The sequence below is a fragment of the Salminus brasiliensis genome, chromosome 17, assembly GCF_030463535.1.
Source record: "Salminus brasiliensis chromosome 17, fSalBra1.hap2, whole genome shotgun sequence".
NCBI lineage: Eukaryota > Metazoa > Chordata > Actinopteri > Characiformes > Bryconidae > Salminus > Salminus brasiliensis.
In genome coordinates, this window is record NC_132894.1 from 11,823,419 (window position 1) to 11,840,260 (window position 16,842).

The following is a 16,842-nucleotide window of genomic DNA, read 5'->3' on the forward strand; positions in this document are numbered from 1 at the left end:
TTTCCGATATTAAGACTATTACGATTTTTTTTTGCTGTTGTTGTTAAATCTTGTTGATCTTGTTTGTTGAAATTTGACACCTAATATGTTTTTGTAAAAATGTCTTCCATCACTGTATATTGTGTATTTTTAGTTCAGTTAATTTATCTTATTGTTTGCAAAACGATCTTATAATATACTACAATAAATCTACAATAAGAAACTGTAAAAATCTAAAAAGGGAATATGATGTACTGGATAACGAATAATGTGAAAACTAGTGGCTGTTATTAAAGCCATTTTTTGAGGCTAGAATGCAAACGATCAGAGACAAATGTGATTTGCTGGTTTATATCCCATAGAATTTGAAACGAGCACTTTAAAACGCTAGAATATGAATAATGTTATTAATAAAGAATTTACTAAATCTACTCCTGTTCCTCACAGAAGCACACATGTGTTGGACTGTTTTGTCTTGAACATGCCCATGAAGTTAAACTGAGCCGGATTGTAATTCATGACCCCATTAAGGGAAGTGTGAGGGGGTTCCAGAATCTTCTCACGAGAAGTCACGCGATAATGTGCTCTGAAGTTGCGTAACGGGTTGTAGCCAGGGGCCAGAGTTTCAGGACAGCGGAAGCCCTCCTTAATGAAAGACCCGAGCTGTGAGGCAGCGACAAAGCCATCCTTGAAAGGGGTAATTTTGACGATTGCCGCATAGACGTACTGGATATACAGTAAGGACCCTGTAATGGTACATTTTACAATAAGAAATGAGAGGAAATACAAAATGAATGTAATGTAATGTCATATAAGATAATCTACTAAATACTAACCTGTAGCGACGTCCCAGACTTTGATGGTTTTGTCCCGAGACCCGGTGAACACGTATTTATCGTTTACAGAGAAAGCAGCACACAGAACCCCCTCGAAGTAGAAACCCTTGGTAATGAGAAGATAAAAATCTTTTTTAAAAAATCATAATGCTTTTTTTTTGTTTTAGTGATTTTTGGCAAGCCTGCGGAAGATGGGGTACAACCTCACACCTCAGTTTTTCTTTTTAGCAAGATAAATAATTAATTTAGCAAGATAAATAATTAATCTAGAACATGCTGTTGCCACACTGTTGTTGTCACTAGGGTGAAAGTGTTTTTGCTAGGTGGTTGCTATGGTGTTATTATGTGGTTGCTATGCTATTACAGGTAGTTGCTATGGTGTTGCTATGGTGTTGCTAGATGGTTGCTATGGTATTGCTATGTGGTTGCTAAGCTGTTACATGTGGTTGGTATGACGTTGTTAAGTGGTTGCTATGTGATTGCTATGTTATTCCAGGTGATTACTATAATGTTGCTAAGTGGTTGCTAGGTGGTTGCTGTGGTATTCCAGGCAGTTGGTATGGTGTTTATATAGTATTTTAGGTGGTTGATTAGTGGTTTTTAGTGTTTTGCTAGGTGGCTGCCTCAGGTGCCTCAGGTGGTTGCTAGGGTGTTGCCAAGCAGTTATAATCATACCCCATATCTTTGGGTGTTACTTTTATAAACTTTTTTACCTTCTTCAAGCCTGAAACACAGGATTATTTATATTTATTTGATGACATTTGTAATCTAGCAAAACTGCAAAACAAGTAATGGTATAAACTAATTAAACTTTTTAACCTGAATCAAACCTGAAACAAATATGGTTAGTAAAAAGACACAGCTTGCACTGCTCGTAATATTTCTGACTCTGTTTAAACATTCAGTCTAATCTTTACCACCTTGTATTCCATGGTGTGGTCCAGCAACAAAGGGCGCAGGTTCCACAGCTTCTGGACGCAGTCCTCAGAGCCAATTAGAGCATGTGTATCCCAGTTGCTCAAGACGATACAGGTGATAGCAGCTCCATGGTGGTCCAGCTCTGCTGCCGTGGCGCTCTTGAAGTCGTAGACGGCCACTTCCCCACCAAGAGTGCCGTAGAGGAGCATGCAGTCAGGCAGTAGAGCCATGGCTGATACCGGAGAGTGCAGCAGGCTCAGAGAGTAGCTTTCAAATGGGCCCTCCACACAGGGGAAGCTGTCCCGGGCAGTGATCTCAAACAAACACACTGCGTCCTCATAGGCCACGGCCATCCTGTCCTCTCTGGGGCTGACGGCCATACTGCGCACCTCAGGCATGCTCTCCGGTGGGGGGAGGCACAATGTCTCCTGAGCGAAGGCTAAAGGATAGATGAAGATGGTGCCGGTGCGTAGGCCGCAGAAGAGCAGGCGCTTCTGCTGTGCCAGTTCCATACAGCACACCTCAGAGGACACCTCCATAGGGTCACTGGACATGCCTGAGGAACACAAAAACATCTCAGGTTGGAGCTGTTGCAGAATGAGTTTGTATGTAAAAGATAAAGGTTTGGAGATCCACCATGTGTTTTGATAATTCTCAATATTATACAATCTTCTCAATCAATGGGTTCCACCTACAGGTCCATTAACTATGGTCTTAGAGTAATTACTTGCAGAGTGACCAACTAGTTATTTGAATAATTAAAAATTCTACATATTCTACCATACTGAGAAAAGGTCAAAATCCCTCAGAAACATGGCAAGTTATCTGGTCAGTGAACATAGCTTAATTATTTCCACATCTCTCCTCAAGGAAGACCAGTCTCTACAGATACCATCCAACACCTGTGGAGTTCACAGAGAAGTCAGCATCCAAAACTGTGTTCCTCTAACCAACATCTCAATAACTAACCTCCAACACACTGACAGCATCATCAGTTATTACTTAAAAAACTTTGCACCTTGAACCTCGGCCTAGAATTATGTAGACACCAAAACAGCTCTAAACCAATTGAGGCATGGACTCCACAAGACCTCTGAAGTTGTTCTGTTGAATCTGGCACCAAGCTGTTACCAGCAGATCCTTTAAGGTCTAAATTTGGCGAGATGGGGCCTCCATGAGCATCAATGAGCTTTGGGTGCCCATGACCCTGTCTCCAGTTCACCAGTTCTTCCCTGGAGCACTTTTGGTAGATACTAACTACTGCATACTACCACCACCCCACAGGACCTGCCTAAAGTTTTGAAGATGTTCTGACCTAGTCGTCTAGCCAAAGTGCCACAGATCCTTACGCATGTCCATTTTTCCTGCTTCCAGCAGACCAACTTCACAAACTGACTTTCCTTGACAAATGTTAATGTAATGAGATCTATTGTTATGGCTTTAAATGGGTTTAAATGGTTTGGCTATCTGGTGTAGAGTTAAATTGGCTGCCTAATGTTCAGAACAGCGTTCACCTTCAGAACAGCTCCATGTAAACACCTTTGATCTGTCTTCCTCTTTAATGAAATGTACAGTGTTGCCGTCTTTGGAGATGGCCACACTAGGGCAGTTAGCTGGAATACACATCTGACTTTTGTGTTTGGGCTCGTACTCCAGTGTCCACAGTTTGAGTCGGGTGGAGCTGGATGAGGCAGAGATGATGGTGGTGTTGTATACTGAGAGGAACGTTATAGGAGAGCGTGCACCACTAAGAGAATCCAGCAGCTGTCCAGTGGTTAAACCCCAAACCTTCAATTAGGAAGCACAGCATTTGACTAATTAGTCATTTCTCACCTTTTACAGACAGTACATATATTGTTAAGCTTTTAAAACACATTAGACAAACATTTCTGCATTAGACGAGCAGGTCAAGACTTCCTTTGCTTACTTTTATACCAATATAAATGCATTGTGTAATGTCAGGGAGAGCATGTCCCTCTCACTGCTTTAAATGAATGGGATTAAGTGAAGCTGACCCGTATGATCTGATCCTGAGAGCCAGTGATGACCTTGCTTCCGTGACTGTATGACACAGCTGATAAAACTGTGGCCTCATGCTGGAAGTCCTGGGTTCTTTGTACAGAGTTTGGCTTCACTTGAAGCACAGCCAGTGTTCTCTCACAGCCTTTATTCAAGAAGATAACAGTTAACAACAATAAATACAGTTTTTGACATAACCAAGGCCTTTTCATTTCCAGAAGAGTGCTATGGAAATTCATTTTGTACCCCTGTCCACAGAACAGACAGACAATGCTCAATAGATGCCTAATATTCACATTAGCAGCCCTCTCCACTATTTCTGTTGCCGCCATGCAAAAATCTTGAAAATCGCTGCTGTCCAATGAAAAACATGCATCTCCATTTTTGTCTGTCATTAGTTATCTCCAAGGTTTGAACCCTGTAGCTGTGCTGTACACTGCGTGAATATTTCTGGATGAATGGACGAATAGAAATGCTCTTTATTTTTTTGTCTTTGTGTGGAATAAACACTTATTTTATATTGACTTCCATTCAAAGTTAAGAGGAATTTTGTTAGTTTGTGATTTTTAAAAATAATTTAGCAGCATATCTCTATCCATTCATTACGTACTTTGGACACACTGTAAAGAACAACTGTCAAATTAAAATCATGTCAAAAAGTGAAATGCAAACTTTTTGCGAGACAGTGATCATTGGTGATATTTCTCTAAACACAGTAAAAATACCTGCAAAAAGAGTTTCCTCATCATCAGAGGTACACAAAAATGATGCAGAAGCAGGGAGCTCAACATTAGCCAGAATACCAGAGGCAGAAACCTAAATACAACAAGGTCAAAAGGAGGGTCATCGTGAGTTAGACCAGAAAAAAAAAAAAAATAATAATATTTGTCAATAGAGGTTGGTGTATAGAGCAATACAATGATCATTCTTTCTGTGATACATTTTATTATCATGACTTATTATCAATACTTACTGTTTATAGTTAAAATATATTGTGACAAAATATGATGCATATCTCCCACCCCTACCTACCAAGATCAGCGAGCCCTCCTCAGAAGCTATTAGGAGTTTTCCATGTTTGGTAATCTTGAGGACACTGGTCACAATGAGTTCCTGACCAGAAGTCAAATGGAGGTGGGATTTCTGCAGGCCTGTGACTGGGTCATGGAGCCAGAGTTGGCCATCAATGGACATGATTGCCACTTCCTGTCCCAGAATGCTGAATGCTGCACACTCGACATTCACATCAACTTCATAAAGAAAGTCTCCAGTGTCTACATTCCAGGCTTTGACCTTCATGTGGAGTAGATGGACAAACATGCAGGCCACATTTGTACAGAGAAAGTACCACTGTTTAATAATTAATAACTATTCATTTTCAGGCATTCAACGTAATATACTGTATTTTAGCAAGTGATTTAAGACTTTTCTTTTGTAAACAAAAATCATACTTGGCTGTGTGTGCTGAAAAGGAGCACTGCTTTAGACTCGAGCACATGGATGAGTTCAGTGGTCCGGGGCAGGATTGAGTCTGCAGCCTGAATGCAGTACAACTGTTTACCACTACGTACACTCCACTTCTTAATACAGCCATCCCGCCCAGCAGACAAACATTGATCACCTTTATCTACGAGTTTCACACACTCCACTGCACCTACAGAACGTGAAAATGACAAGTGGGGAATGAGACTCATTCTACATTCATTTTGTTTGTTTATATGGCACTTTATAGAAGCAATAAAATATATAAAAATATGGGGAACAAATATATATATATGAAACTAAAAATGCAAAGATTTCTAGGAAATTTAAAGAAAATGTGTGGGAGCTGCTGAAATTCAACTAATGAGTCTATTAACATCAGAAAAAAATGTTTATTATGTTCATGGCTGATTTCAGTTCATTTGCGCCATCACTACACAATATTAAAACATAGCTATTACTACTGCTAATACTACTACTGTCTGAAACCTGTAACATGTGAAACGGTAAAACAGTTTCATAATAATATCAAACAGTAAAACATAATAAAACAATAATGTTAATATGTTTACTAACCTGTGTGCGCTACAAATGCATTAAGCACCTGCAGATGCTTTAAGTTCCAAGCAATAAGCATTCCATCCTCTGAACCAGCCACTAGTATATTCTTCTCACAGCAAACATCTCTTGCAGTAACTCCTTAACAAACAAACACAAATGAACACCAAGCAAACAGTACAAATTCACTACTGTTAACAATGTTAATAACACTGTTGTACCTTTTGTAAACCCACTGAGGGTGTTTTTCAAAGGCCCTCCAGGAGCTTCCATGAAGCTCCACTTGGGCACAAGCACCGGGTCAGCGCAGGACGCAAACCAATCTTGGCATTGAGAATACAGGCATCCAATCAGGTCAGGGTACACATGAGCAAGAGCCTGAAGCCTGGCACTAATCTCAGTGAACAGCAGGGAGGAGTCTGTAAAAAAAAAAAAAAGATGATGACTTTGATGAGCATGATTTATAGTGATCTTGTTTATCATGAATATCATCACCGTCACTCGAAAACATTGTATGTCTCCACATTTATGTAATCTTTTACTTTTTGACATGATATGAACTTGCTCTTTATATTGTATGACAATTTTATGATGAATGAACCAATAGAAACGCTCCAAAATGACTTGGAATAAAATCTTTTTACTCTGACGTCCATTGAAAACTATATATTTTTTCCTTTCTCCTGTAAAGTTAACATTTTGGATATAGAAGGTTTTTGCACATCAGTTACACAGATATGTTTATGGGCTGCTGCACAAAAAAGTAGCTTTGTAGAAGCTTTCAATGGAAGTCAATGTAAAAAGATTTTATTGCGAGTAATTCTGTAGCATTTCTATTGGTCTGTTTATTATTAAAGATTTATATTAAAACAGCAAAAAATGTGATGTTATATAGTATTTACAGTGCTATGTCAAGTATATTGAAGTATATATAGTACTTGAATGAAAAAAGTAGGTAAAATGTACTATTGTAATTATTGTACTGAACAAATATTAAAGGAAAGTCTGACAGTAAACTTCATCTCTATCAGCAGCATCTGTAGCATACAGACAATAAGAATCAGAATCAATTAGAATCCTAATTGACTGTATGCTACAGATGCTGCTGATAGAGATGAAGTTTACTGAACACCCATTACACTCATAACAGATGGCAACGGGCAAGTGCTGTGTCAGTGTTTGTCTACATCATACTGTGCTTTTGTATCATTAAGTGCATGATAAGTGAGACAGATCTGCATTCTACTGTTCTGCTATAAGCACTACTGTGAAAGCCACAGTACAGTTTTAGCATCTCAAAAAAACTGGAATAAACAATTAAATACACACACAAAAAAAAAAAAAAAAACCCCACCCCAGCCGAACCAGTACTCACCTATATTTCCATCAATGAAATCTAAGGTCGGCTTCAGTAGCAGAAAGCAGTCTCTGAGCAGCTGTATCTCAGGGCAGTCCATGAGATCAGCACAGAAGGACAAGTCCTGGATTACGCTGGCCACTCCGCAGCTCAGAGTCTTACAATACAACCAGTCTAAACTTCCTGCAGGAGAAAAGAACGGGTTGGTAATACAGCATTAACTTATTCATTTCTCATTCTTTACCAAACATTCCCCTGGTTGGTAATTGCATTTCACAGCACATCTGTAATTGTAAGAGAAAACCAACAAAATCTCTACATAATTCAGTAGATATACAGAAAGTATATCTACTTTAGAAATACAAAGTATTTCTGAGTAGTTTTATGTATTTTGTTTACACAGATGGTGATTGGAACCAGGGGTAGCAATACTGAAAACAACCACTGAGCCTACACATGTCTGAAAGTATAATGTTCATGATAAATAATAAAGGCAGCGATTTTTGTATCAGACCATAACAGGTACTTTTAGAGGCCTCAGACCACCACAACAATTCTGACTAAGTTTCTTAAAAATAGCACATCAAACCACTTTGAATTAGCTTCTTTACATCATACCAGCTGAAGTAAGCAGAGTCTTAACTATCATAAACCCTTTTGCGACATTTCAAAATCCCATTTTCACTGTGTGAACAGTCCATTAGTCAACAGAAATAGTCCAAAATCTGTCTATGTTATGTACACCTGTGTACATTATAAAAGAAGGGAATTTTTTGTTTATGATAACTTTTAAACCCTAAAGGCCTGTATGTGGGCACAAACTTCAAACTTCAAATAATACATTTCATAGATTCTGAACTTTGAATAAACTGAATACATTTAGTAATTAGTAGTTACTAAATAATTAGTACTTCAATAAATAGTTAGTAGTTACTGAAGAATAAGTAGGTACATAATAGTTAGTACTTATTGAATAGTTATAAGTAGTTACTGAACAATTAGTAGGTACTGAATAATTACTTATTAAACAGCAGTAGATACAGAATAATTAGTAGGTGCTAAATAATTATGACTTATTAAATAGTAGTAGTTACTGAATAACTCGTAGGTACTGCATAATTAGTACTTAATTGAATAGTTAGTTGTGAATAATTAGTAGGTGCTAAATAGTTAGTGCTAGTAATTACTGAATATTTAGTAGGCACTAAACAATTAGCACATACTGAGTAATTAGTAAGTACTGAATATTATTAGGTACTAATTTAAAACTTAAAAATAAGACATTCAAAGCAACCAGTTCTGCAATAAAATATTTTATGATCATGAAGATATACCACCATTAATAATAACTGTACCTTTTATTCCATCCATATTCATATTATATATTGTCATTATTCATACTTTTTTTAACTTCTCACCCAGCAGGGAATGGCGCAGCTCCTCCCATTTGCCCGCATGTAAAAGATGAAAGGGTAGTTCATGCAGCTTCCTGAAATTTGGGCTCCCTTCAGCAAACCACAAGGGCTGAGCCAGCACCTTGACAAAACAAAGGGCTTTAGTGGTGCGGTGTAATGTTTCACCCTTTACAGTAACGTCATTATGCATGTAATTCTGCAGTGCTTTCAGCATATAAAGTGTAAGATGTACCTTTCTGTCAGCATTCAGTTGGGTCATCAGAGGATGCAGAAGTATCGGTTTCTGGTGGCCCTGGCTCCACTGACCAGAGAAGTATTCACTGAGAACAGTGTGCATGTGGACTCGCAGCTCCACAGAAAGATACTGCTCCTTCACTAGCTTGGTAAATTGCCTTTAGAACAAAAAATCTTATTAGACATTCAGACAACTTTCAAAAGTTTGGCTTAGATTTTCTCACACTGGGACACTTCACAAGAACGGTCACTGGAAAGTTTACCTGAAGGAAAACCCAAACACAGCAATGCCATTTTCCCATCTCTCCACTAGGTGATCCCCTAGGTCATGTCTGAGGCGAGCCCATAGAAGCGCAGGGAAGCGTATGAGCGTGTGGCTTGGGGGGAGCTGGTTGTGGTAGACCTCTGCCAGAACATCATTATCCAAGGACAAGATATCCTGTAGTTCTGCCTCTGACAAGCCAAATCTGTGAACAGATTGATCTGGTGATTGATAAATGTAAAATGTACCAATAATTAATTCCTTACACCTTTTAAAATATATTTTACTGGAACTTCAGTAAAATCAGAAATACAATTTGCCAAATTTTGTCCTGATCAGTCAGAAACACAGTTCATCAGCAATTACATGTTTGGGGTCAGACAGTAATTTGCTTAATTCTTTGGATATTGTGACTATCACTATAATGTTACTGTTATTTTATTATATATTTTTTAAGTGGATAAAATGTAGGTTTTAGGATGCCTGAAACTTTTTTGATGCATTGCAACATCTGCTCATTCATTGTTTCTTTTGAAATCAAGGGTATTATTAAGAGTACGCTTTCTACTAGATTTTGGAGCATTGCTGTGATGATTTGAGGATTTCAGTGAAAACAGCGATAGTGAGTTCAGGATGTTGGGCAATCACCACTCCATCCTTATCTCAAATGTTTTGGATAGAGGACCAACCCCACAGTTCGGTGCTGGAAGGCTTTCACTGCTTCACAGCTCAATACAGGGGGGGGTTTATACACCTCTAGCCCGCACCTGGCATTAGGCATTAGGTATGGGGTCAGTAGGTTCACAAGGACTAAACTGTATGTGTGTGCATTTGCACATCTGTGTCAGCAATGCAAAAGTAGCTGAATGCATTCATTAGAAGAGGTGTCCACAGACATTTGGACATATAGTGTACGTATTAATATCAGAATATTAGCTTTGGTATTAAATTAGTGGAATCGTCCACCCTAGCATGCAGTTTTCACAATGCTAGCTAGCTAATTGGTATAGTATAAGCTTCATAAGATTTCTTGCTAGCTACATTAGCAACACTAAAGATACAATTTTTTTATTTATTAAATTTAATGGCTAATTAACCAACCTTGATAAGCTTATGTAACCCAGAGAACGGCGGACAAGCTGCTTGCCGTGTTTTCCTTCCAGTGCTTCAAGGAATAACGAGATCATTTCTTGCACTGAGCTGCCAAGTCGAATATCCGACACAGTGGTGTGGGATGACCACTGCTTTGCCATGTCCAATATTAGCTTCAGATGCAAAGGACTCCCACTCTTTTGGAAGCTATGGAGGACAGCGTCCACTTGCTCTGAGGTGAGCCTTCGTCCAGCACTGTGCATATAGGCTTCAGTGATGGCCTGCCCTTGATCAAAGGTCAGCAGCTCAACTTGAAAGAAATATTTATCATCTTTAATAAGTGCTTTCAGACTCTCCAAAGAGGGAGACCCCTCATCCTGGGTAGACACCACCACATGTACATTTGGTGGAATTTCTTTAGGTAACCAGTGCAGATCATGGCCACCATTGGCCTGGGGAAGGTGGTCCAGGGAGTCCAGGATGAGCAGAAGTGTATCTCCTTGTTCGGACACTTTCTGCAGCATGGCATGGAAGAACCTCACCAACTGGTCATGCGAGTTTGCGGTCTGTGGGCAAGGCGCTGCCAGACCAAACGCCCCGCACACTTGAAAGCAAATACCCTTGAGGACAGAGTCCACATCTGAGCTGAGTGGAGATGTACAGAGCAATCGCAGGGTGACCACAGCTTGTGGTCCCAGAACAGCACGCATCTCCTGGGCCAACCTGCACAGCAAAGCCGTCTTCCCACTTCCCGGAGGCCCGTATACTATGAGAGGTGCGTGGTGCGTATTGGAGGACTCCCACATTGTGAGGCACAGCTTGCCCAGGAGACCATCTCTCCCGCAGAACGCCGCACACTTCTTGCTGCTCAGGTTTGAGTGATGGAAGAGCTCTTGCTGAAGCCACTGCCAGCCTGGGCCTGTCGGTGGTGCAGTCTGCCTGCCAATCTTCCCCTTTATTTGAGACACCATCTGCTTGCAGAAGTTCTCTAGGTATTCCTTGTGTTCCTTTCGGTTGACATCAATGGCGCCTTTGCTGAGCTCGATGTGGTGGAAGCAGAGGTCAGTGGAGCAAGCACTGTGAATACGCTGTTTGAGTTTGGTCAAGAGCTCCTGTGCGTCTGTGTCCAGGAGGCCATCAGCTGTGACATCCAAGAACTTCAAAGTGTGCTTCTGTTGTTCGCTCTTCTTCAGCGGCGGCAGATCCCTGACGAAGATGACAGCTGATGGGTTGTCCTGCCCAGTCTTGAGAAGACCTTGTTCTATCTCCCACTCTGTCACTGCATGGGTGTCAAGCAACATACGGATCACACAATTCACAATGCTTACCATTTCTGCTAGATGTACTATTTTTGATAGACCCATCAGATGCTTCTTCTGACATGTTAGAGTTTGATTAACTCTGAAGTAGACATTGGCAAAATGTCATATTTTATTTACTTTTATTAATTTATTTTACCTTTATTAACTGATTGCAAAAAGGTCTCTCACTTGACTTGAAGAAATTTTGCTTCTGCTCTGCATTCATCTCTCCATCCCTCTCGGCTTGCAGCGCTGCAGTGCCCAACAGCTGCAACAGCCGAGCTTCCTTGAGGTTCCAAGAGACAATATCTCCATCACGCTGTGGCCCAGCCTCTGGTCCCTTGTCACTGAAATGAGGATAGTGAGTTGTGATTGGCTGAAGGACATATTTAGGGGGAACCAAGTTAGTGTCCTTGATGAACCATTGCTTAAGAAGTGTCAAGCCTTCTTCATCCTTGGAAAGTTTACAGAGCAGGAGCTCAAACTCAGGCTCTGGTATGAGGCGAGGGATGGGGCGGTGACCATACTGACTGCCTACCAAAGCCTGTGAATATCAAGGAATGAACAAAAAAAAAACAAGGTGATGATTAAGGTAAAGCCAGAATTTGTCTCTTTAAAGTTAAATTTCATTTAAAATTCATTATTAGACTTACAAGAAAACTAGGCCCAGCTGACACTTTCTGACATCGCTGTATCTCCTGTAGACACAGCTCAGTTGTCATGTGGTCAGTAGTGATAGAATCACACCCTCCCCATCTGAAGTCCACAACCTAAAAAAAACAAACAAACAAACAAAATTAATTTGGTGTTCAAATGCAGTCAATTCAGGAACTCACTTTCACAATTAAAAGAAAAAAATGCTTTAAAAAGAGTGGTGTTAAACAAATGTGAAGGTAAACAAGGTCATTCAGAGTGGTTTAACCCCTTAAAAAGCCTGCCTGACCGCCGGCAGGCCACAAGTGTTATTACAAACTTCTATTACCAAAGAAAAGGCCCACCAGTTTGTACATAAGAACCTGTAGTTACCTTCACTGCTATTGTTGCTATAGCCTTGTAATGGCTGTGATTCACTTTTGGGACATTTAAAACTGTCTGTTGTCCAGATTTCAAGATGAATTGACCAGTGGAAATGCTCTAACATGACTACAATATAATTGTTTACATTGGCCCTAACTGAAGATAAGATTTTTCTTTCCTTCTTTCCTTCTCCTGTAAAGTTGACACTGACAAAATGCATATATATATATATATATATATATATATATATATATATATATATATATATATATATATATATATATATACACACACACACACACACTCATCTCTTATAAGATTGTATAATCTCCTGCCTATGAATACACTTGATTTCAGAAGAAAACATTAGATAAGCAATACTTAGCATAATATGGCTATATAGGTACATATCTGTGAGCAGAAAGATGAATTCAAATACTGAGTACAAACCTCAAAGACTAGGCCCAGACTCTGACAGAAGTCTTGTATCTCTGGATAGACTTTGTCCCAAAAGGCATTTCTTTCACTTTCCAAATCTGGTAGATGAATATCACAAATATTGTAAAAGTGTAATATTCAAATCATAATGCAACATAATCAAATCCCTAGCCTACAGTGCAGCAATATTCTGGGTTAACTCGAGATTATACAAGCTGTGTGTACAACTGATCAGTAGGGTCACTATTCCCAAAAGTATTCTTCTAATTCTAATGATTGAATTCAGCCACTTTAAGATGACTCCACTGTCATCTTAAAGCACACACTTGTAATTTCCTTGTAATAATAAGATGCACTGCCAATAGAATGCAGTCACACATGAGCCAAGGTCATCTGACATATGTACCCAACCCCAATGATGCTCCGTGTTGACTAAATACAATAAAATTCGGACACTATTTTTTAGCATCTAGTGTAAAGCCCTCTCAGACATGTGGAGGTTGAAAAAAATGGCAACAAACTGCTTATGAATACTCCTGATTTCAGAAGAAAACATTAGATAAGCTAGATAAGCTGTCTATATACTTTTAAGAACATATATGCACTCCAAAGCATTCTGAAAGAGGATTTTCTGAAAGAAAGGGAATCAAGTCCAAATCTTGTCTAGTCTAGTAGAGAATAGTGTTGATTAGACCCATATTGTATCTAATAATTCTATAAATTGTTTGAATTATTACTAAGTGAGGGGGCTATTGCATATTTATGTGCTAACTGAATGATCACTAATGGAATTATAATCATTCTTATTAATAAATTCAGCTACTTTAAGGTGACCCCTTAGCAGATACAGGTGATCAACGGCATGCAAGTAATTTCCAGGAATTTCAGTGACTGTATTAATAAGATTGTAAACTTGTATAATCTTCTGCCTATATAAATATGTTGAATATTAATTAAGGCTGTATATGTACAAATTACATTTTTTGTTTTTGCTTATTACATATTAATTGCAATAAGAACATTGTCTTTCTAAATTACACACACATTTGGCAACTAAACCCTTCTAATATTCCTCCTGAAGAGCCGTACCTGAGGACGTAGAGCTAATAAACAGCCGCACCACATTGGACTGAGGCTGCAGACAGTGTGTGTCCTGTCCCCGTAGTGCCTCCACTGCCAAGACATCCCTCAGCTCCTCCACAGCCATCCTTCTTACACACTACCTCCTCAAGAGTCCTCAAGCTTCAGCCCATTACCTGCCCTTCTGCCTAAAGCTCCATGGCATCAGCACCGTACTGCTGTAAACGATGGTGAAGCAAAGCAATCACTGGTCAAATTTAATATTACATCGCCAATTAGCATACTGGCATAAATGTGTGTCTTACCTTCCAGTGCAGAAAGAACATGCAGCTTAGACCACAGACTGATGAGGAGTGCACATCAAAACACTCTCTTCGTCATTTCATCCACAGAGATCGGGCACACCAGGAGTAACCTTTGTTTACCACCCTCTACACTGGCTTAGTGATGGGTTCCCTTAGGAGAACTAGCAGCTGCTGTACCACTTAATTAACGAGAGCAGGTTAGACGTTAAGGAGCCATTCAGCAGAAACTGTTACATTCAGAGGGGCCTTTCGATTAGTACAGGGATCCCAGACTACTGAACTGATTCCTTACACAAGTAATTAACAGAAATATGGCTGCACAAACAGGTTTCTGCAAAGTGTGGCAGTCAGATACGTATTCCTTCATATTTGGCTAATACTGATTTTTCAGATTTGTTGGATTACTTGAGAACAAATCAAGGGAACGCCCATTTGCTCCACTGCGCAGTAATTTACCCTTTGCTTCAATTAACTGTGACCATGTGCAATGTTTGTTCCCTGGTCTTGGCCTCAAGCTGTTTAAAATACTCAGTAGGTTGTACAGTCCCGTGGGAACCTACCAAGGGGCTTAATTTGTTCAAGTGCATTGTGTAGCAAACTGAGTAACAAAAAAGCTTGATTACAGGCAGGGCTGAATTTGCCCCAGGCTGAACCAGGCAGCCAACATGATGAAAACAGCATCTGCTGAAGGAGTGTAGATAGTAAGCTCAAACCAGTGATACATCATGTGAGGTCTAGGAAAAGCTATCCATTTTACAATTAAGATGTAAACAAGATTATTCAGATGGTTTGGTGTGAAGTCAGAACAAGAACAAGTCTGGTGTAGCTTTAGAAGGCTTTAAGCTCTTCAACGAAAACACCTAGTACCAACCCCTAGTTCCTATAACCACCACTGTAAAGACATCATCGACCAGACTCTCACAGCTTCATGGAGGTTCATGCGCCAGCTGTCCTAACAATTTTATGACCCTCTTAATGACATTACCAAGCAATTCGTCTCAAAAACATTGATAGGATACCTTATTATAAATGTGAGCAGAAGCAATGCTTAGTACACAAATTAGAGTAGGACCACGTTTATTTAACGTTACTGTTAATTTTATATATATATATATATATATATATATATATATAAAATTGAGAGAGAGAGCGAGAGAGAGAGAGCGAGAGAGAGCGAGAGCAGAAGCATTGGAGGAGTGACCAAATAAACCATTTGGTAAAAACTCTTTTCAAAGTAGGAATGCTCTGGTAAGCTCAGCTACACCTAGAAGACCGCAAAGTTGATGAATACAGAATTCTTTCCTTGGTAAAGAAAAACAAACCCTTTACAACATCTAATCTAATCAACAACACTTTCATGACTTTCATGGAGGTAGTCATATTATTGCCTGGAGTCAAGAGAGATGCCTTCATAATTGTAAATACAGAGAATTTACTTCAAGATGCAAATCACTGGTGACCCTCAAGAACAGAAAGGCCAGATTGGACTCCTCATGATCCAAAGCACACCACATCATCTGCCAAACATGGTGGAGGATGTATTATGGCATGGGCATGTATGACTGCCAATGGTACTGGGTCACTGGTGTTTATTGTCAATGTGATTGTTGATAGAACTGGCAGGATGAACTCTGAAGTGTATAGAGCTCTACCTTCTGCTCAGATTCAGACAAATGCTGCACAACTGAGAGGACCGTGAGTCACTGTACAGATGGATAAGAATCCAAAACAAAATACAGTGAAAGCAACTCTAGAGCTTCTTATGGCAAAGAAACCAATTGTTCTTAGATGGGTCAGATGTCCATGGGTTTCAGACTTCAGGCAGTCATGCAAAGGATTTACAACCAAGTATGAAAAAAGAGCCTGTGAAAACAGAGGGACTGTAAAAATGACTGTAAAAGGTGAAGGTCTACACTTCAATTACATTTTGCTTGCAGTTTAAAAGCCATTGTGGTTGCAGTGTACAACCACGACGTACACCACACCAAACCACACTGTTAATATGAAGGACAGTGTCCCTGTCCAAATACTTATGGACTTGACTTATTTGTATAAATAAAGGAGGTGGGGGGGGAAAAATACATATCTGTAATTGTTTATTTAAATGAATACTTTTTATATTTTTTTCCTACTGCAAATATTCAACATTATTGTAGGCCAAATCTCAAATCTTTTGGTACCTTTTTAGTTGATTTCAGTGTGGTTAGCATTCTCCCTGTTTACACTGGACGATTCTCTGCACTTTCGTCTGTACTTGGGATCTGGTGGACTTGTGAAAATTCATCAGTTATCAAGGAAAACAATGCACAGCCGAATGTCCCAGAATGCATTACACACCATGCTTGCGAGTTGAACTTGCCACATCAGTACTACCAATTACTAGTACTAGTCTGAACTTGGCGTACTTTGTATTGAGAATCATTTTAATGCAACCGATAGCCGACATTAGTCTGATGCTCCTAAATTGACGGGAACGCACAAATAAGTAATGCTTTACGAGAAGTTTCAGTTTAATTTTCACCAGCATTACAAGAACTATCAAGGAGTTC

The 16,842-nt window shown here is 39.5% G+C and overlaps 1 protein-coding gene across 1 annotated transcript; it reads right to left on the reverse strand.

The window, feature by feature from the left end:
* Positions 1-420: 420 nt before the first annotated feature.
* Positions 421-14,115, reverse strand: nwd1 (NACHT and WD repeat domain containing 1). Its single transcript, XM_072660836.1, has 19 exons — positions 13,998-14,115; positions 12,921-13,006; positions 12,107-12,223; positions 11,643-11,997; positions 10,162-11,431; positions 9,062-9,265; positions 8,797-8,956; positions 8,568-8,685; positions 7,168-7,332; positions 6,014-6,211; positions 5,811-5,933; positions 5,204-5,406; positions 4,785-5,045; positions 4,478-4,568; positions 3,749-3,897; positions 3,248-3,521; positions 1,736-2,289; positions 816-921; positions 421-725 (listed from the first exon to the last, which is right to left on the reverse strand). The coding sequence occupies exons 1-19, from the start codon at positions 14,113-14,115 to the stop codon at positions 421-423; spliced, it is 4,857 nt and encodes a 1,618-aa protein (XP_072516937.1).
* Between the last annotated feature and the right edge of the window lie 2,727 nt (positions 14,116-16,842).